Source organism: Mycteria americana, chromosome 1 (genome assembly GCF_035582795.1).
Source record: "Mycteria americana isolate JAX WOST 10 ecotype Jacksonville Zoo and Gardens chromosome 1, USCA_MyAme_1.0, whole genome shotgun sequence".
NCBI lineage: Eukaryota > Metazoa > Chordata > Aves > Ciconiiformes > Ciconiidae > Mycteria > Mycteria americana.
In genome coordinates, this window is record NC_134365.1 from 44,545,940 (window position 1) to 44,568,109 (window position 22,170).

At 38.8% G+C, this 22,170-nt stretch overlaps 1 protein-coding gene across 15 annotated transcripts in view; it reads left to right on the plus strand.

Moving 5' to 3' along the window:
* Nucleotides 1-22,170, plus strand: part of SYT1 (synaptotagmin 1) — a 360,596-nt gene that overhangs the window by 293,386 nt on the left and 45,040 nt on the right. For all 15 annotated transcript variants that reach the window (XM_075496130.1, XM_075496083.1, XM_075496101.1 and 12 more), the window contains one exon: nucleotides 11,153-11,270. In XM_075496130.1, the coding sequence (XP_075352245.1) occupies nucleotides 11,153-11,270 (118 nt within the window). The remainder of the gene's footprint in view (nucleotides 1-11,152; nucleotides 11,271-22,170) is intronic.

Consider the following 22,170-nt stretch of genomic DNA (forward strand, 5'->3'; position numbering starts at 1 on the left):
GAAAGTTAGACCTTGCGTGGTTTTGGAGCAAGGAGCTAGAAACCCTCTGAGTCTCAGCCCATGGCATTTTGTCCTGGCTGCATGACCATAGACTGCAAACTCCAAAAGCTCAGATTTCCTCATGGCATCCTGACTTTCAGCATTATCCTGCATGTTTTTAATGGAAGTTCACCAAAACCAAGTCTCCCGTGACACATTTTAATATCATCTAATCAGAATTTTGAGGAAATTCCACTGGAAAATTCTGCATGAGACCTTACTGACAAAGGTTACAAAGAGAAGGCTGCTGACGGTAGACCAGTGTTTGTTATAGGCAGCTTTGCACGTCTGCTGGAAAACTCTTAGAGGGTCTTCAAACCCAAAGAGGTTGCAAGTTACTGATTTTAAGACATCAGTAGATGGAGAAAATAACACATCTGTTATACCTTCAGCAGTTACTCTGTCTCTCTGTTAAAAATGTGTACTTTATTTGTTATTAGGATGTTACTGGATTCTACTCCAAGTCATTGATTCTTGTTGTGCCCTTCTTCAGTAGATTCAAGCCATTTAATACATGATGCTTCCTCTTCTCTACAGTGCTTATGCACTGTAATCAAGTCACTTCCAATCCTCTTTTCAGAAAGGTGCAGAAATTCATCTTTTATGTTTCTCACAATCAAGCTTTTTCTCCATTTTTCCAATAAAAGTTGTGACTTTTTACCTCTTTTGTAGTTTTCAGCATCTTAAAAAAAATATACGTACACAAGGACTGTGTGCAGTATACTTTGTATCTTTGCCAGACAGGCAAAGTCACCAGCTACTTTGGCTCACTTCTACTATAGAGAGTTTTGCACAGCATTACACCAGCGGTTCATTGTCTGTAGCTTATGACCCTAAATCCTCAGCAGGAGGCACTGCCTTATAACATATATTTCCTGATTCAGTAGATACTTAGAAATAGTCTTGAGTTCTTTGTCTTAGGATGTAGAATTTTTGCTTTTGGCTGTATGAAAATGTACTCTGTGTGACTGGTTACAGCTGATTTAGCACTTTCTCTCTGACCAACCTGTCGCATTACTATTTGCCATTATGTTCATTCTTGTATCACCTGCTTACTTTATCAGCAGAAATGTCTTCCACATCTGTAAAAACAGCAGTAGACCTTGAAGAGAGCAAAAAAAAATTTTTGCATGTTTCCTTCATCAACCAAATTTACAATCTTATCAAAGAATGAATCTGGTTTTAGTTGAAAAGACCTGTTTTCCATAAAACCATGTGACTTCACATTCATTATATTCCATATCCTTTGAACCATCATTAATGGAAACTTTTATGAGTTCTTCCTTTGTTTCATCTGGGTTCGATAAAAGGCAAATGGTTGATAGATACCGCCTTCATCCCATTTGGCCTTTTTTGAGTAAGATGGGCATAACATTAGCACAGTTCCAGTCTTCTGGAATTTCCCTTGTGGTCTAAGATTTATTAAAAATGAACATCATTGAGGCAGAGATCTCATGATAAGTACAGTCTTCTTTCCTAGATTTTTATAGATGACTGCAGTGACCTCTTTCTTTTTACTGAAGAGATTAATGAAATTCAGTGTGTGGTACTGATTGCTATGATGACCTTTGATGAGCTGTCTTGTCTTCCTAAAGAATGTGTTAAGACAGTTTTTCAAAGTGAAATAGCCAGGGGAAGTGGAGTAATAAAAGAGGTTCTTGCCAGTATGTATTTATCCAAAAACTTGAATATATTTCAGTAGTTTCATAAAAATATGTTTTTGAATGCTTAGTTTAAGAAGCAGATATGAGCCTGGTAAGGGTAAGTCAATAGATTTGAATACACAGCACTAGTTAGAAGGAACTCATTCTTGAGCTGAGCACAAATATTTAACAAGCTGAACTGAAAACTTATAATGCAAGAGGTTGTAGAAGGAGGCATGTATTAGTTTCTTTATTTCAACTGGAACCAAAGACAAAAATATTGAAGTTATCTGAGAGAGTATTTTGCATATTTCTGACTTTCCTGAAACTAGGAAGCACTAGAGCAAGAGTGCCTCTGAGCTTTTCTGAGGGTTTTCAGCTTGCCTCTTTTCCAGCTGCATTTCCTTTACCCCATCTCATATTTTTGGGAAGTTTTGATGATCTGGAAAAATCTCCAGTACAAAAATTAGTAAGAGAAGACAATGTAGGAAAACTTTCTAAATGAAGACCGATGATACAGAAAGGGATTTCAAATCCTGCCCATGCTTGTAGCACAGAAACAGTGGGTGGAAATAAAAGATGGCGTTGACTTGGGTGAAAGCCTTCCTCATCTTGATAAATTACAGGTGGAGAACTGTCTTGTCATAAGCTTCACCTATCAGCTGTTAACATACATCAGCTGTCTGTGGTTTTCCCATTAACAAATCCAGTTCCTTTTCAGCTTGCTGGACACTCCCCTGGTCCGTAGCCCTTTCTAGGTTACCACTGTGGCTGCAGTGCAGTGAGGATCCTGACCTACCTGTATGGCTGCGTTGTCTTCTTGTCAAAATAAAAGCACAAGCTGGGTTTGGCACATAAGTGTGTTGTGTGCTACCCTGGAAGCTGGGGAGCATGGTAAGAAGGCTCCTGTAAATTTAATGAAAAGCAATGCCTTAAAGAGGATAGATACTCAGATTCTTGCCCTGTTCAGGGAAACCCTTGAGCACGTGCCAGGTCTTCACGAGTTATGTTTGGCCTCCTGCTTCTAGTTTTAGAGCAATGACATCGTGTACTGCCTCTTGCCTAATTGCCAATTGAGGAGATTTTGGAGGAGGCTGCTGTATTGTGTGGTGTTTGTGATTGGGGTCATGGAAGGGAGCTGGAGATAGTGCTGGGGGACGTTATGGAGGAGCATGCAAGCTGAACTGGTGTTACAGCAAGCAAGAGATGAGAGAAAGGAGGACATGTATCTGCGGGAGTTGAGTGAACCAGGCTGTGTTAGTGTCACTGCAAAAGGAACCATTTATTTATAATGTATCTGGGACTGGTACAAGGTGCAAGGTATTTTTGTCTTGGTAGTTTGTTACAGAGGAAAGGGAAGAAGATAGCTGGCTATGAAGGTAATCCACAAATTCCACTGAATTTCTCTTTGTGGTTGCAGATCAAATAGAAATATACTGTATAGCTTCAGTAATGGAGGAACTGAATTCACCTGATAGTCTTTCCCTGGGGCTGTTGAATTTCAGCAGAATTTACCAGCAGCCATAGAGGATTACTCGTTCCATCATGCCAGTCATTCCCACCTACTGGTTTGATCTGTTTGCTCTGTCTTTCATTAATCGATAATGTATGGGCATTGTTGCAAGGACTCTGTTCATGCCAGAGTTTTGATACACTACCACATCCAGTGGTACATCTTACAAGTAAGAAATAGGTAATTGATTGATTCTTAATTACAGTTCTCTGCTGTCTACCGATCCTGTATATTTTTGGATGTATGCTGTAATTTCAATCCATAATCTAAAGTTTTGGAGTCAGTTGCTTTTGGAAACTAAGACACTCTTGGTAGTAGAAACTACATTAATTAGTCGTTAAGGTTCCCATACTTACTATGAGAGATGTTTTCAGATCAAGCAAGGGTACTGTACTGTGGCTTCCTGTACCCTATCACAGGAGGACAAGGATTTTCTGTAAAGTGACTGCAATGCACATATAATATTCTAATAATTATGGAAAAGCTTTGTGATTTGACTTCTCACGGTGTCTGATAAGCCAAAAAAAAAAATCTTTCAAGTGTATTACATTTCCTTTCAATTTTGTACTTATACTACTCACTAGAAGACTAGCCTTGTGACATGCTATAGTTAATAAGTTTTCCATGCTGTCAGAAGTAATAATATTAATGTGCCATTCAGTTAAATTAATTTTGTTTTGTGCACTGGCCTGCATAAACGTGAGTGACATTTAGAAATATGATCAGGCAGGAGCTGAGGAGAAGCCAAGTGGCAAAATAGAACGAGATTCAATCATTAAAGCAGAGCAGCCAGCTGCAAGCATTTGTGGGTAGGCAGAGTTACAGAAAACCAGGCTATGATGTTCGGGCATATATACGTTTCTTTTAATTCATTCCTCCCTTTCTCATTTATATAAGAAATTAATTTTCTTCTTGTTTAATTAAGAACTCTGTATGTTTGGTAGCATGGTCTCTTGTTTGGAAATTAAAGAGTGCATTTCTGCTAATCTTTGATTTCAAGTGCCGTCAGCCACAGCATTTCTCATTTTGCAAGAGGCAGCTGATTGTAATGCTTTTAAACTGATGACTGTGAAGTGTCATTTTCTACTAATAATAACAATGTTTTCTCTTTCCATTTCCTCTGCTTTTTAGAAAGCAGTAATAGAAGTGCTTTCTCTAAACAGTTAAAAATGTAATGAAGAGGACTAAAAGGAGAAAGCTGACAAAACCTGACTTGTTAATTTTTTAATAACATTGCTGGTTCAAATTATTGCCCAACTTGCTTTCAAGTCCAATTTACCATTGTGTGGGAGAATATTACATAATTAGGGCAATTAAAAGAAACACAATCTACTACCTTTATATATATATATATATATTGCAATAAGAAGACAGAGATTTGTGAAGAATTTTTATGTCAAGTAGTGCTGTTCAGAGGGAAAAAAAAAAAGAGAAAAAAGAAGTAGATTTTATTTCCACAGAAAGATCCTGCCAGGTCTGTTCCCTTTAAGCAAAAGTAAAAAGTAGTGATGGCATACAGAAGTTGTATCACAAAGGAGTTAGAGAGTAGGACTGTAGTAGGAAAATCAGTCAAAAGGAATATGCAATTAAAACATTTCTTTTGGCTCTTCCTCACTCCTGCTTTATACCATGACTGTATCCCTACAGATACCACCTCCTGATACCTTTAATAAATGCACTTCATTTGAAAGATTGTTCCCTGCCTGCCCTAAAACTTCTCCCTTTTAAAACTTACCTCATGGACCTTTGCTTCTATTTCTGTTCTCTGTTCACCTAGCATCAGTCTTCTTTCCATCTCTTCTTTAGCCTGTTGTCACTGCTAATCCCTTTTTTACAGCATCCGAAACAAGCCCTCTGGATCTTTGCCTCAAGAACCTTCTGTTTCTTCCAAGGTCTCCTGCTGTAACCTATTTCACTTTGCTTTGCTTCTTAATTTACTTGTTATGTGGCTTGTAACTGAACACTTTACATTAACAGGAGCTTCCTTTTATGGCCAAGTTTGCACATTTGAAGAGGGTATAACCTATGAAGACATTTCTGAAATAACGTTAGTAAAAGCAAACAGGAGAGACTTTTGCTCACAGACATTCTGTACTTCCATTTTGTAAGACAAGTGGGTTATTCCTGCAAATAAAGACTGATCCTTGAATAAGGAAACATGCAGTAGGGCATTGTCTGTTCATGTTTTATTGTTTTAAAATATTTTCTTCAAAAGTGCAGTAGGTAAAGTCATGAAGAAGGTTCTTCCTTCTCTCCAGAGGCATTTAGCACCTGTTTACTGCTAGCTGTATAGCAGCGTGGCTGCTCCGTTCATGGGCATGAAATTCTTTTAGACAGCAAAGGAATTACTCTGCTTGTCAGATTAATGGTTTAGTTGTTAAAGTCCTTAAGTTTATATTGACTGGGTTTATAGTTAACATTTTGCAAGTCTGAAATAGCTACTTCTGTAATCAGCCTTTTGATTAAGAAGGCTGGGGAGAATCTCCTATTTGCTCCCAGTACTTTATCCCAAAAGTAGTTCATAGACTTTGGGGTACAGTGGTACTTGGTGTGCATACATATTCATGTGATAGTCTCCAAAAGTGCTATAATAACGGCCTCACACATCAGCTCCAGCTTTTCTCTCTCTTTCCGGTTCTCCTTTATCTTTCCCTGCTGCACCATCTATTTCTAGCCTATTTATGCAAACTGAGTTTTAAGAGCTTCTTGCTCACTTCCCACTCCTTTGCCTAATTGTGGCAGAATCGTCTGCATATTGTGGGGTCATTTGGTCCCTGATTTGCAAGCATAAGAGAAAAAGATTGTTTTTCTTTCCTTATTGTACCCATTGCAGGTTTGAAATTTTCTGCTTTGTTCTTTAACCATATTTATAAAAAATTCAGTGCCTTTGAAACTGGTAACATTAAGGACAGCTGCTGTGGCAATACAATTTCAGGCTTAAAGAAAAAGGGGGAGCCCAACAAACCAGTATTTCCTTTTCCCAGTATGATCCCTATTTGTCCTGGGGGGTGTGGAGGAGCAATATTTTCCCAGTTGTAGATCCCAGCTATGCGTATGAGTTGCTAATTCTGCCCACTTGCTATGGTGGCTTAATTGAAGTTGTGGCCAGTCCGTGTCATCCATTCCTGCATCCATGTGATTCTGTTACTAGTATTATTGTGACACCTTTGCGGCTTAGTGTATTCATGGTTTACATGCCAAGAAAAGGAATTTGTTGGATTTGAGATCTCCATGTGTAGACAGAATACGATGGCCTCAAAACTGTCTGAAGCCTGTGGATATGGGAGTTAGGATTAGAGATTCTGCCGTTACAGTTTACCCAGGTTTCCTGAACTTGAAAGACTCTAATTTAACTTATAACCCACCTTTATGCTGTTCCTGTTTTCTCCACGGAGTTTTAAAACATTTTGGTTGGTGCAAAAACTATACAGTGAACACTATGAGCTTCTATTGAAAATTTGATTTGTGGAAGATTGTGTTTTGGGTCTTCACCCACAAACCACATCCTGTTGTGTTTCTCTCTGGCTTATGCAAATATCCACAATCAAAACGAGGTATTGAAATTGGAAACCCACCTCACTGTGTTTATATCCTTCCTCTGCTGACTATTTTGGAGTCTTAGATGCAGTTAGGAAAAAGCATATGGTGCTGTGGCTCATTATTTTGGTATTGTTTTACCAAGAGATCTGCAAGCATCAACTTTCCTGTAATATCTTCCACAAAAATGTGGAGAATGTTTGTAATAGGAAGATAGATATCGCTGTTAGAGATTCTGCAGTGCAAATGAGAGTAATCTGCATAAATAGCATTTTTCTCTGTAGCTCATTAGGAGAGTATACTGTCAAGGCAAAAATGACTACTGACAAATACGAGAAGAAACATGAGACAGACAGGAGCCACTTAGAGTCATCTCTAAAAAGTCCAGGTTCTCAACAGGACTTCAAACATCCTTTTCTAAGCTGAAGAAGTGTTACCAGTGCTGTCTATGTATGTCATTTATGTTCTGCTCCATTGCATCCTCTTTAAATGTAATGAAGTTATGAAGTTGCTTAGATGGAGAGAGTCTTTTGATTGGTGTTTAGGCATTATACGTGAATAGGTTAATGTCTATGAACCTCCCAGTTGGAAGTTTCTAACGCTAACTTACAGTTTCCATCAGAGATCAAAGTAATTTACTAACATAAATTATTTATACATAGGGCTGAAAGAAATTCATAATAACAATAAGGCACCTCCATGAGATAATCACCATACCAGAAGCACTCTTCTGTGCCTCATAGCCCTGCAGGGGTTTGTAATTATCTCCTGCAAACCACACCTCTAGTGATTGCTTTTTGTTGCTTCATCGCAGTGCTGCCACTTGCAGTATTTTGCCTGACAAATATTTTTAAAATATAAAAAAAAGCTTGGGAATGGAAAACTTGTGGCAGTCATGCAAAGAGAAAATGTTGAAAGTACAAGAAATATTGAAGAAATGCAGTCAATACAGATTCTAGTAACAACAAAAAAGTACTAAATGTGATTCTGTAAGCATTTAAAGAGGTACCTATGCTTTTTCTTCAAGTTATTCACTGGAATGAGCCCATCATCTGCTGCCATTTCCCATGGCTTGCTGGTGATCTATGGAAAACTGGCTGTTTACGTGATGCTGGCTTCTTCTCTGTGCTTCCTGCAGCTAAAATTACATTAAAAGAGGCTAGAAATGCATTAAATGCTCTCATAAAATTATTCTTCTGTGTAGACAACTGCAGTATTTGCACAGAAGCATAACATGATTACAGATGGAGAAAGGCTGGTGAGAGGTGATGGTCTCCGTGGCAATAACTGTGTTTGTAAAGTGCCTCCTCCAGCCTCTGCTGAAGGACTTAGATCAGAAACAGCAACCCTAACACCATTTTATGTTTACTAAACACACTCTAGTCTCAACACAAGTACAGGGAAAACGAAAAAGAAAACCAATAAAACCCCAATCAAAGGAACAATTAGAAGCATGGTATTGATTTAAAAGTACCTTCCAAAATAGGTGTTTAGATAGTCTGTCAATGAGGTACATTTCTGAGGAATACAAGGGAATACAAGTTCCCATGCTGCTACGACTAAAGCTCTGCCTACTGAGTCTAGAGGTGAGGGCAGGGTCCTTGAATGTTGGGTCATACGTGAGTACAAAGGTCTCTAAGATGGGGGACTAAAACAAGCTTCCAAATATACCCTGTTTCAGTCTTATTCAGAGCCCCATGAATCAACCAGGCTAATTTAAACCAAGTCTACCATGTAATTGAACAGTGACCGCAGAGAAGACTGAGCAGCTGGGTGAGCTGTGATCATGATAACACAAATCAATAAGCAATTGATTTCTTCCATTCTGAACAAGCTGCAAGTGATAGATCAACTTCACCATTAGCCTAGCCAATGTGGATTTCCAAAACTGAATGTCAGGGGAACAGGAGCGTATTTTGCTGTCACCGTGCCATTCCAGGCTCAGTTAAGCCGAGCATGAGCTATGCAGATCACACGGCTGAAATCCATATTTCCATGATCTGAATCTATGCTGGGATTTATAACAGTATATGCAGACAGGGAGGAATAGTAAGTCCTTCCACAGAAGTGCAGTCCATGCTGTGAACGACATCTTAGGTTATTCTAGATATGAGTTTAAAATGTAGATTTTCTGATATTAGGATCTCTTCTTTTGAGCAAGGTCATAATATTATAGCCCTCCTGGGTCAGATAGAGGTCTCTAAGATACTGCTCAGCAAGCAGCCCCTTTCCAGCCTGGAGAGTCCTGATCTACTTAGCTGTTCCTTCTGCAGAAGCTGTGTCATATCTTCGATCATTCCTGCTGCTTTTCTTGGAGTCTTTCCCAATTCTCTCATATCCTTTTTGAGGTGGGGAGGACACCATAACTGCACCAGTTTTCAAGATACTGGCATGTATGCATTTTGACAGTGTTTTTATACATGATACACACATTTAACGTCGAGCTATTTTGTTGTGTTCTCTCTGAGCATTTCCTAATTATACATAACTGTGTTTGTTCTGTATGTTTTCTGACCACTGGTGATCACTGAGTTGATGTTTTGCAGGGAACTATCTATTACAGTCCCTGGGTCTCACTCACAACTTGTAATAATCAATTCAGTCTGTCACTTTATAGGTGTTGCATTATTATTGCAGTTTCTAAGTTTTTTAAAATTAAAAGCAACAATAACTACATGATGCCGTTCTTATATATACCTCTCCAGTCTTTTGTTGGGAACAACAAAGACTCCCACGTCTTCCTGAATCCTCAGGAAGTCTTCCGAGACAAGCCCACACACCTTTTTGTAAGGGAGGAAGATGTAAACTCTGAAGTATAGCTGAGTATCTGGCGTGCATCCTTCAGATGGGTATATACTGCAGATGCTTATCCAAACCTGGATAAAAAGTGACTGCGTGTAAGAGCTATTGAGAGAAGAACTGCCACCGATGCTGAAAATTTGGCTTACTGGATAAAGTTCAGTTTCTCTTAAATGACTTGGAAGCTTGAGCTCCCGGTTGTGTGAACATTTTAGTTCCTTTTACATGGATGGTAAAGTCTTTAGGACATGGGCTGTCTTTTCTCTAGGAAATACCCACTACATCCACGAATATGTGAGCTGGTTGCTCTCAGTAGTGTTCCCCCAGCTTTTTAGGTAAGGTTATGACTTCGCCTCTTTCCCCTTGGCTGTTTAAACCTGGTAAATTGCCGTGTTCTTTTTGCATTTGTGGTACGGGCAAAAGGTGTATAATTCCTGCAGAAAAATTACCTAGTGTCTTAACAAAAAGCTTGGATACACCCCCAAAACTTTTCAACAACCAACCTTCCAATTTATTCTAACAAAACACTGGAACCAAAGAGATATATCTTGATAGAAATGTACTTTATACTCTACTGCCAGAATAAATTGTGGAAACAGACATGTGCCATAAGGACTACTGTCTTTGAAAGAGAAACATTGCTGTCTGAAATGCTTTATTGGACTGTTCAGTGTAACCTGATTCTTCTTGTCTCAAAAGCAACCTTGTTACCCCCCTAGAGATACCATTGTGCCTGAAAGGAAGGAGGAAAGCAGCTCAGATCATCCTAGTGATCATTTCTAAGCAGTACTCTCCTCTTTTCTCTCTCTCTCTCTCTCTCTCTCCTATCTGCAAGTTCAAATCTATTACTCCTCCTTTTAAAACAAAGTTCCTGTAATTCTGAACATAATTCAGCCTTTCCCTCTTTGCTAGGACTGTTAGGAAGGTACTAAGCAATGAATTGCAAAAGGTTGCATTTGGCAGGATCCCAGAGGATAGGCTGCAAGGCTGAAGGCAAAACCAAATCCTTCCAACTGCTCCTGATGTGAGGAGGGATGCACTGTGTGCTTTCCCAGCCTGTATCTGCCTTTTTTTTTTTTGCCTGTCAGATAGAAGACAAGTCTTTTTTTATACTGAATGTTTTGAGCTTTGTGTTTTTTGTACTTTTTGCTTTTGTGACAAAGTGTGATGAGAGATCCATGTTACTGTTTCGCAGAAAGCAGTCTAGTGGTTGGGTATGCGTGGGTGTTAATTGATTTCCACTGAAACACAACCTGAAAAAAAAAACCAGTCATGACTTGGTTTAAAGGGCAAACAGTATTTGCGGGACCCTGATTGTCAGGGGTGAAATATAGTGCTGGCTGCAGTATAACTTACTTTGCAGCCAGCACATATCTTGTCATTTGGCTCTGTACAGAATAGTTGCTGTGAACTCCAGTTGCTGCAACAGACTTGAGGTTATCAAGGATTTAAGCTGGGCAACTTTTGGCAGATATCTCATGTTGTTCATTTGAATGTTTTGTTTAACAATAGGAGTTTGAGATGTAAACCTGTTAATTTTCTGTGGGGCTTTCACAATTGTCTTTTTAAAAGGTACAAAAAATGATTAAAATATAACACCATGTCTTGTTTGTTTTCACAGCAAGAAAAACTGGGTGATATCTGCTTCTCCCTCCGTTATGTGCCTACTGCTGGCAAACTGACTGTCGTCATTCTGGAGGCAAAGAACCTGAAGAAGATGGATGTCGGTGGACTATCAGGTGCGTGCATGAAAATCTGCTTGTAGATTTTGCAGGCTTGTAAAGGCAGAAAATCAACTCATTTTCTATTGGAGATCTCTTGGTTGAGAAGGTAAGGGCTCTTGTTCACCGTCTGAAAAATGGGGTTTGTGTTTTCTGAAAGTTAAGGCATGACTGAGTATATCAGAACTCATTCTAACTTAAAAAAAAGGAATTTCATTATACATTGCATTCCACTCCAAGACAAGGTCTGAAGAGTTAAACAGTCAGATGACAGTGCAAGCTCTCTCTACTTTCCTTCTCTCCTGTTGCCTGGAGATAAATACAGACTATTCAGGCAAGAGAAAAAAAATCTGACTACAATTCCTATTGTCTGTTTAATCTCACAAAACGTGAGCATTTCCCTGCAATGTTACTGATAATACATAATAGAGGAACTCGCCACAGGTCACCATGCTGACTGCTGGTTGAGGTGCTAGGATAATTGTTCCTACATTTGAAGGGCTCAGGTGTGATTGCTCCCATGCGCAGAGTTGGGAGTGCTCTGCATTTGCATACACACCAGCAATCAAAATGACAGTCTTGCACTTGTGGTAGTCAGTGAGGTTGGTATCTCCAACATGTTCAGTACCTACAAATAGTCCTCGTAGTCTTTCCTCGTAGTAAGGCTATACACATGGTGAGTGAGATGATGTATGCCATCTCTAAGGGGGGGTGCAGTCAGCACACGTGGTATCAGGGCTGTGTCTCTGTGGTAGGGCTGTGTCCCAGGGACCTAGTGGAGCTCCGCGTAGGCTTCTGTTCTCTGCTGTGTCTGGAATTTGGACACAAATTATTGTCTAAATTGCCAATTAACTGAGGCCAAATTAAATAAGAAGATGCTTTATAAGGAGAGGTCTTTCCAGGAGAATTTTATTTTATATACCTTCTGTTTAAAAGAGACAGTTTCTGCCGACCATTGAGAATGAGGCTATTTCCAGCGCAGCTCTAGAACTGAAAACTTTTGCAGCTGTCACTGACACACAGATGATGTAATTGCCGATTTTGAATTGGCAAGTGACAAGAAAAAAGTGGTTTGCTTTTATTTTCTTATAATCTTAGCACAAGGTAAGAGTTATATCCAAAATACACAGAGAAATGGGAACCTGCTAAAAGCAAGCCTGAAGGTTTTATTTACCGCTTTTGATGAACAATAGCACAACGACCTTCACAAAGTGAGGGGAAACAAAGTCTCTTACCGCTAACCAGTTATCTTTTTTTATTATTATTATTTTACTTGCTTCTAAAGTCTTCCACTGGACAGCAACAGACATCATAAAGTAAAAGACATCAAAATATTGTTGTAGTCATTACCTCAAACAAGTCTAGCTTTTTCTTGTATAAAATGGACACTGCATTAGGACACACCACTAATAGTTTCCCTAAAGCTCATACTGAACCAATTGCAAATTAACGTTCTTAAGCACATTTACTTCCTAATTGTTTCCTAATGAAAGATTAGATTCTCATAATGAGAAAGTATGGGGTTTTTTGACTAAAGTGTAGCTCTAAGAGCCACAGCATCTATATTCTTTTCCAAGCTTTGCAAGAAATTTGATGGATAATGGGTACTCAGCTCATAAGAAAAGAAAGAAAGGGGCAGGGGAAGCACTAATGAACTGAAGACCTTCTACAAATTTCAGATGAAAAATATAATGCATTGTGTTGGAAATAACCATGAGGAAATGAATGGGCTTCCTCTCCTCTATGTGCTTCAGCACATAGAGGACATTTAAATATATTTCTAGGGGATGACAGGTTTTGTTCTCCTTTTTTAGGGCCATGCCAAACTAGAAACATCATGTTCTCTCGGAGACAAACAAACCCAATGGGATACCATGGTTGTAGCAGGAATTCAAAAGTCGCTGACAGTGATAAATGGCAGTTAGTACAGTATTCCTAAGGCAGTAATTATAGATGAAATAATGTTGGTTTAAAGTGGATCCAGTATCTTTCATTAGGGAATTTATCTTTTGAATAAATTATGCAGAAATAACTTTGGAAATCAAGCTGAGATTCTGTTGTCATTATTCACACTAAATAATACCTACTCTCAAAGTACAGTACTGCTCAGTGGTAATGAAGGTGACAGGATTTTATCTTGATTAGCAAACGCTTTCCCCACTAGTTTTGTTATTTTCTGTAGATAACTAGGGGCTTTTCGTTTTGCAAAACTGAAAGCTTTGCATTGCAGTGGAGGTGGGAAAATGTTAACAATCAAATGTGATCTCAAACCGAATGTTACCTATATACTCAACAGCACTTACTGTCACCAAGGGAAAGCCATTAGCAAGAGGTGAAAATTATGTAGTTGACATAGATGGGGAAAAAAATCTCAGAAGTTTGTCAAAAATAAGCAAAAAATATCTGGGTTTTGAGTTTAGAATATGTCTTTTTCTTATTCTCTCCTATTTTGGAGAAGGTGCTGGAAAAGCAGAAGACAGGCATTTGGAAAGAGCTCTGCTTTCTCTTGCATCCAGCCTTTATCCCTCTCCGTGGAGTTTATCTGCCTTGCAGAAAGGAGGAGCAAGGCCCTGGCCCCTGCAGGTCTGGCATAGCACCGCCAAGCATTCGCAGCACGGCGGCAGGTGACCTTGCAGTTTCCTCCTGGCTGCTTCTCTCCACATCTTGAGTACTACTGCTGCTAGTAGATATCTGCTATACCTTTGCACCTCAACGACGTGGAAAGCTTTAGCATTTATGTTCTCTTTAGTCCCAATAAAAAGAACCAGTTGCTGTGGCTCAGTTGTGGCTCACTTCTATTTAGTCATTTATTAAAAATTGGAATGCATCCATAATTGTGGTCAATCAGACTTAAAACATGCTTGATTTTCAACATGTATAGTTGATGATTTGCAGATGTAGAGCCCAGTTAAGAAAGTACCTATCAAAAGCAAGAGACTGATCAAAGTAGATTGAAAGTACTACCTTTCCTAGCATTTCTACAGGGTGAAATTCTACTGATGAAACCTTAATCCTGCTAGTCAGTGTATATATCCCATTTAATGGTTACTACATTTGCAAAAAAAAAAAAAAAGCCTTTATCTCCAGTGTTTTGAACTTTTCCGTAAATTTTATTAGCAGTCAAAAGCCAAGCACAAATTATTTCGGAAACAGACAATAAAAGACAACAGACTAATCATCAAATTCATTAGACTCCTTGTAACAAAACCAGATCACCCATCTGAGCAATAAACTCCCAGGTCTTAAACTTAATTGCAACATCAGGCTGTGACTAAAGCAAATCTTGGCTCAAACACTGCAACTGTTCGGCCTGAGCTCATCAAGTCACCACAACGAGTGGAAATTATTACTTCTGGTGAGCAAGGGCCTCTGGCAAACAATTATGCGTGTTTTAAAATGGCATTTTAATTATTTAAATTATATTCAAATGCATTTTTAATGCATCTGACATCTGGCAGGTGATATGTAGGAATGTTAGCTATAAAGAGATTATTTTTATTTGTCTGAATTTGGTAAACTCGGATTACATGGCTTTATAGGTATCCTTCACCCAAAATGTCTATGAGACTTAGAAGCTTAGGTCTTACAGCAAATCAAGGGAACTTAGAATCCCAAGTCACTGTGGTGTGATTTGGGGTTTTTTTATTTCATTTAGATGATTTGTGAAATTGGAAGATTTCAAAACCAGTTTGCAGTTTAATCTCTCCAAACAGGCCATAGAGACATAGTCTGACTAATTCCTCGATAAGGGCACAATGCAGCTCAGCAATGCCGTTCGGTTCACAAGGGTCGTCTGTGAATTATGATACTTTATTCAGGTTTACAATCCCTTCTGCTGCAGAAAGAGGGCAGGAATTATCTGCAGCTCCCCTATGAGATACTCATTGATATAAAAGTGATAGTGATTTCAGATATGGATTTAAATGAGTATAAAACTTTTATCTAAATTCATTTTAATCTCGCTTTGTATTTGTATTTTTTACTTATTGACTAAAGAAAAAATGGTTGTTTAACCCTCAGCACATCTGACTAGCAGCTAAATGTGGTCTGTGCAATAAATATGGTGCTTCTTTTTATTACACAGGAAGATTCCAAATATTAATACACATTTATGCAGGCAGTTCTATAGATTTCCATGTATTTAGTCATACCCTCCATTTGTATTCATTTTAGTTCCTAACATGAAATAACAGCTTTCATTTCAACTTCCTGCAGCTTTCCCTGCTTTGGCCAAGCCAATCATTGAAATAAATTACCTGAATACATTGAAAAGCATTTTCCCTCTGAACCTTCAGATGAGACTGGGGCTGGCACCTGGACAGGCTGTCATTATGGGTGTTGAGCTACCCAGGCCCTTCAGCTTAAATGCCTTTTTTAAGAACTTCAGTGGCTGTATGTATTACTGGCAAAATACTGTTTTATATCAAAAAGTCATCTCTTAGTAGCTGATAATAAATGTAAGCCTTGACATAGATTATCATCTTTTCAGGATTAATTTCAGTATGGTTTATTCCTTCTAAAAATCTTTGAAAGCTAATGTGGTTTTGTTCTCTATGTTTTAGTATGCTTAGCTTTTAGTCAATCTAATTACCAGGAGTGTATCCTAGTAGCAAGCAATGTACCCTCCCCTTATCTCTTCAGCACTGCTGCCTCTCGCCACTCCCCCGTCAGACCCTGAGTTTCAACGGGGAGGAGATGCCCTAGCTGGCATGGGCTCAGGTATTACCTTGGAACTGTTGCCAAGTAGCGAATACGATAGCAGACCCTAAACTGTACCTATTTATGCCAAATTAATGCTTGGGAAGAACTGCAAGGAGAAGAGGATTGTGGTTGGATCCATGTGCTCTTCCTTCTGCAGAAAGCTGCAGATACAGCCGTGAAGAGAAAGTGGCTCATTATGTGTGAAAGCTAATCTCAATATTTATGAGTTATAAATAGAAAATACACAGCACCTCTTTGTATCTGCCAAGCAAATACTATAAATCAGAACCATCTCTGGGGACCAAATGGTACTATAGCAGAAATAAAGCTAGTTTTCTACAATTAGACATTTATTTTAAATATTGCATTCAAATTCAAAAGGCTTGGTTGGATGTCTTAGAAAAGAATTGAAAAATTAAAAATTGTTTAGAGACCAGCTCTTTGAAGACAGAGTGAATGCTCATGAATTATGCAGTCAAAGCATTCACTTTAATAACTTCATTAAAACATAAGAAACCTTAAAAGCTAGCTAACGTGAATGCAATATTATGGGAAGAGAAATACACCATTAGTGCCATGGCCTTGCTATAAGCCATACTGTAAGCATAACGCAGTGAATATTAAGGGAAAAGAAAACAGCCTTATTAAAAGGCAAAAGTAAAAATAAAGAGCAAACACCACCACCACAACAGTTGCATTTGCAACTAGCCTAATCCTAAAGATCCAACAGAGATCAGTACCAACAAATATTTTAAGATCTCTAGTTACCATGAGGACTTCTACAGCATCTAATATCTCAGTATCTCTACTGTAATACACCGGCAGAACTTCCAACAGTAGATGGCTGCAGCAATACATCTCTCCAATGCTTGCAAAGTGGTCTCACACCATCCCAGTAATTCACTGTGGGCTCCTACAGTGGTGATGGAATCGGTCACCAAATCTCCATCATGTTAAAATCTTTCTCTCCTGCCTGGAAGAACCTTCCTGTTGGTGACATCTTCCTTAAGAATAGGCAGTAGGGAGGGGGGTCTTGTCTGAAATGGTCCTCTTTCAATGGGTAAATAAGGTCTTAGGGAGTTGTTTCTTCTAATCCCAACTCAAGCCTTCAACATCAAACCACCTTCTTCCTCAAGTTAAAAGCTGAAGAAGGCAATTCCAAAATCAAAAATATACTCCAAATTACAAGTATTCATTACAGAAGCCATGTTAAAGGATACATAAACTCTCATATTCCAGGGCATTTTGGAGTCTTATGAGCAAGCTGTCAGGTAATTGTCCGTTTTGGAGTGAGTACACAATTTCCACTGAATCATATGCTACAGGCTATTGCACACAATAATATATTGTATTAGATGAACCATCAAATGTGGCAATTCTTACAAAGAAGCAGAGTCAAATTGTTCTGCCCTTTTTTTTCCTCCTATGCTTACAATGAGGAAAATAGATCGTGCCTGCTGGTTACGGGTGAAGTTGTACAAAACCTGTAGGCATTGCTCTGACAAACCTTAGGACAAACACTGTGCCAAAAAAGTGCCTGGGCTCAGGCGGTGTTTAAACAGCTTCTTGATTTGAGAAAGGAAAGAAAGCGTATTGTATGTGTACATCTCCTTAATCATACATGCTGACCAAAGGTACAGGAGGTCAGCACCCAGCTGTGTGGACTCTGCCCACCGATAGTCATAATTTTCTGGCATTGTTATTGATTTCCCCCCACCCTCCCTTCCCCAAAACAGAGAGCAGGAAGACTTCTTATTCTTTTAGTTGAATAGCCACATCTAAATAATGCATTTTGTGTGTGTTTATATGCGTGCTTCTTCCTGATTAAATTTTAGTATGTTTTTATTTGGTTATGCAGTCCCAAAGAAGTGTGAAGATGTGTGTGTTAACCATCTCATTTTCATATAAGTGATTAATACTTTAGGTTTTCAAGCTCTACAAGAATTTCATAGCAATGTGAGTGGCTGTAAAATGGATGTAGAAATACTGTAGATAGATTCTGGCGTCCTTAGGGAAATTAGTCAGTTCTCTTACAAGTAGGTTTAATTTATTTTTACTCTCCGAAAATTGCAGCCTATGTCTTTTCTTTTAATGGGTTTGAAGAAAAAAATTAAAATATGAACTGAAGAAGAAAATGTCTTTTTTCATCTCTCTAAATGCAGTTTAGATCAGTGCTTAAATGTTCACAAAAAGTGAGGTAAGTATAATTGAGGGTATTTCCTTTTCAGGACTGTGTAAAGTCATACAGGTTTTTAAGACAGCATGATGAGCGCTTTATTAGCACTGTTAAAGCAGCTGAGGTTTGATGAAGTTTGTAGGACTTTCTGAAGAAATAGAAACAACTTTAAATTCAAGTTTATACATTACTTTAAATCCCACATGCCTTTTTTGTTTGTTTAATCCCATGTGGGCAAGAAAGATGATTAGTTTCTGCTAGATCTTTATGTGGTTATTTCTTATATGCCTGCTGACTCAGTTTCCAATGTGTAACTCCTTTGTGTGCACATCTCAACAGAAAGAAACTTTTCACAAATTAGACCCTTGATCCTGATCCTGAATTATCTCTGAAGGGAGTAGGGGTTGTATGCTGAGAAGGGAACTGCACGTCTCCTCTAGTACACTGTGCTGAAAATATGTCTGTGATGACAGAGAAATACTTCAGTGTAAGGAGAGAGAGATAGGAAAAACAGGTGTTTCTAGTTCTTTATCATTTTCTAGTTTCTAGTTCAGTATCATTACTTTACCTATATGCTTTATGGGTGATAGTTGTTCAAATCTGTTCACACATTTGGCAAATGAAGCTCTGTTAGCAGCTACAAGATGCTTATCATTCAACAAAAATGGAAAAGAAGTTTTCCCATTGCTAATTCCAAAATATCTTTTCCAAAACCTTTCTAACTGAGAAATAGAATCTTGTTGCTGATTGAGATTGAGGTGCCAACATTCAGTTATTCTTATTGTGCCTTTTGTGTGTCTCAGGAGAGTGATACGAATCTCAGTGGGATTCTCTTTCCAAATATTTTATCCCTCACTTTACTTCCATGATGCTATGTATGAGGTAGAAAAGCCAGCATTTGGTCTTTGTTTCTTCCTTCCAGCACAGACCACACTGCCTTAGAGCCACCTTGTTCTGGTTGAGTCAGTCACAGGGTTTGATTAACTGCAAATGACTTGCCAGCAAGGTGGCAAAGTGAAGCCCAGAAATGCCACTTTTCCCCTGTAAAGAAGTTCCTGTGTGGTGGAGGTGAGAATTTATCTGGGTTTAATTCCTAGCTACCATTTCTTGTGCTTTTGTTTATTAGCGGTGAAAGTCAACACAGTGGGTGTCCTGTCTTCAGGAGGGTCTTCTGTATGATCATTAAAGGGTCTTTACATCTTCTCTGTAATAATCTGAATAACTGAGCTCTTCAGACATATTATTGTGAAGTGTATGTGTCACTCTGTGAAACTTTCAGATGTATTGAAGGGGAAAGCAAGGCTGGGTATGAATGAAGTATCTACACAAGCAACACCTTTATTTTTAGATATTTAGTTTATTTACGACAGCTAAGGTGCTAGGCAATTGTTTTACAAAGCTAAAGATAAGAGAGGAATCTGGTGGGTTTTTTTTCTCCCTTAACAATACAATTAGTTTTAAATTAAAAACTGTGGATTTTTCCCCGTTATAGCAGTATTGTTGATAAGATGGTGCCAGATGTGTTTCTCTCAACTGATGGATCTATCACCAATATAATGCAAGAGTAAAACTGGTAATATGGAGGGAACATCTCCTGACATTTTATGGTTGTTAGTGCAGTGCCTTTAGTCCATTGGAGGAGATTAAGATTTTCTTCCTCTTTTGTTTATTAAGCTATCTTTTTTCTGTCTTGTTGATGTTGCTCATTCCCCACGTGAATTCCTTTTGTTTCTGCTGAGCTGTCTTCAGGTTTACAAATAGCAACATTTTTTACTCTCTTTAAATCCAAATAATTTATGTGCAGGGGTTTCTTGCAGCATCCCAACACATTAGATATTAATGTAATAATTATTGAATAGTAAAATATATAACTCTCATTAAGGAAAGACACAAATAAACCACAGATCACATAGCATCTGTCCGGTACGTGTGCCAACAGACATAAACGTCTTTATTTGACTGCAAAATTCAAATGTTACGTAACACAATTGACCAATGTGCAATGGGTAACATTTAGAGGTTTTCTTGCAAAACATGCCTAAAATGAAATCTGTCATAAAGAATGCCACCCACTGCAAAGCTCAGCTGTTTCCTACTTTTTTGTGAAGGCAGAAAAGGAGGATTTGTAAGCTCTGTATTGTGAGCTTTGTCACAACATAATCTCTCTCAGATTTGAGTTTGTCAAAACCCAAATAAAGATACAGATATACATTATAAAACTGAGCATGATCTCATAGCAGGCAGAACCAAATTTTAATTCCTGTCCTGTAAGTAGTGATACACAAGGATTTCAGGATCCAAATGTAATCTCTGCAGCTCAGCAGCATGTCTGTAGGAATTTCTTCAGGTTAGAGAAGTAAGAGGTTCTGTCTCAGCTCTCAAGCCCAGTTCATGGGACTTCTTTTCCTTCAGGTTCCCGGTGGTATCACAGAACACTTTACGGATACAGGTCTGCAGGTTAAATCCACCTTTCCAGTGAAGATAATATGATAATGCTGTGATTAAGCCCCAGTGAGAAAGCATCTTAAATTCTGTTTGAGCGACTCCAGAAATCTTTGCAGTACAGCTGACTCCAGGGCCAGTCTCATTACAAAGTTGTTGTGAGGGGATGCGGTCCTGCAGTAAGCTCGAGGAAGCTGGGTTGGAGTGCTGGGCTATATCAGTTGCTTCCCATCAGCAAACCATCACATGCTTGTCAACATTTGAGGGATGCTAAAAGTAGTGATTGTGAGAGCGTGCAACATAACAGGTTTTTTAAGTTCAGGAGCCCTGGCTATGTGGGATGTGAAAAAACGCTTATGTAAGGATGTGACAGCATCAGCAAGTCTTGCACCGCAAATTGTTTCAGCTGGTTGGGAGCTAAGTTAATTCAGACTGCTCCCTCATGGCTAAAAAATGGGGGGGGGGATGTTTAATTAAAAAAAGTGCATGTTGCTTTACAAATAAGGTCTTTGGGATCTGGAAAACTGTGTGAGCAAAGGTGTTTCTGGGAGAGGTTTCTCCTTTTGCCATTCAAAGTCACTTTCACTGGGGCTAAGCAAGCTTAAAGGGTATCGGACCAAACTCCTTCCTGGCCGGTGGAAGTTGAGGAGTGGCTCAGCCATTCCCAGAGACTATCCATAGTGCCCTACTGTTGAGGAACATCTACTTTAGGAAGTTACTTGCTGGCTTCTGGTTGGGAAACCAGCACTTGACAAGAACAATCTTTCCATCTGCTGCTCTGCTCAGTCTGTGTGTCTGATGGTCCCCGCGGGAGAGCAAGTGAGTGATTTCTTAAATTGATTGAGTTCTTTGAGCTGAATTAGTCAAGAAATAGACTCAAGTATGAATAGATGTTGCTTTTGTCTAATCTGGGCATGGATTGCATCTTTTTGATCAGGATTTGAATTCTTCGCACAACACAATGGAGTAGTATAAGAGAATCTCCACACCAAAGCATAGACAATCATTTATGTTTTATAAATGAAAGTATTCAGACAAGCCCATCTTCCACATAGACCAGTGCACACTTTCCTTTGTGTAACTAATACATCTACAATATTATAAAATACCAATTGCTGTAGTGTCTAGGTATTATGGTCCTCAGCTTCAGATTCGATGAGGTAGCAGGGGATATGGACTTGATAGCTTTTCAACCTTGAGGTAGGTTTTGCACTGATGAAATGTTCAATTGCGTTAAGAGCTGGCAAAAGCCCAAGGCCAACAGTAGTCCTCTAGTAATTTAAAATATAGTTCTGTGAGCAGTGGAATTATAAGGCGTGATTTCCTCTAAATTTCACATTGTGACTGCATATTCTGATGTCTAATAAAATAAGTGCTTCAACTGAAACTTTTTTCCACAGTTTGAACATCCATAATATCTCTTTCACATACGTATTTTCTGGTGTGTAATAAGAGGTGAGACCATGTTGCAGCTTTCACCTCATATAGGGATACTTAGTAGGCTCCCTCTATTCCACCTGGCTGCCTAGTTTCACAAAGCTTGTAGGAATTTAATATCCTTGAGAGGCCTGTGATCCTATCAAGTGTGATTGACACTAG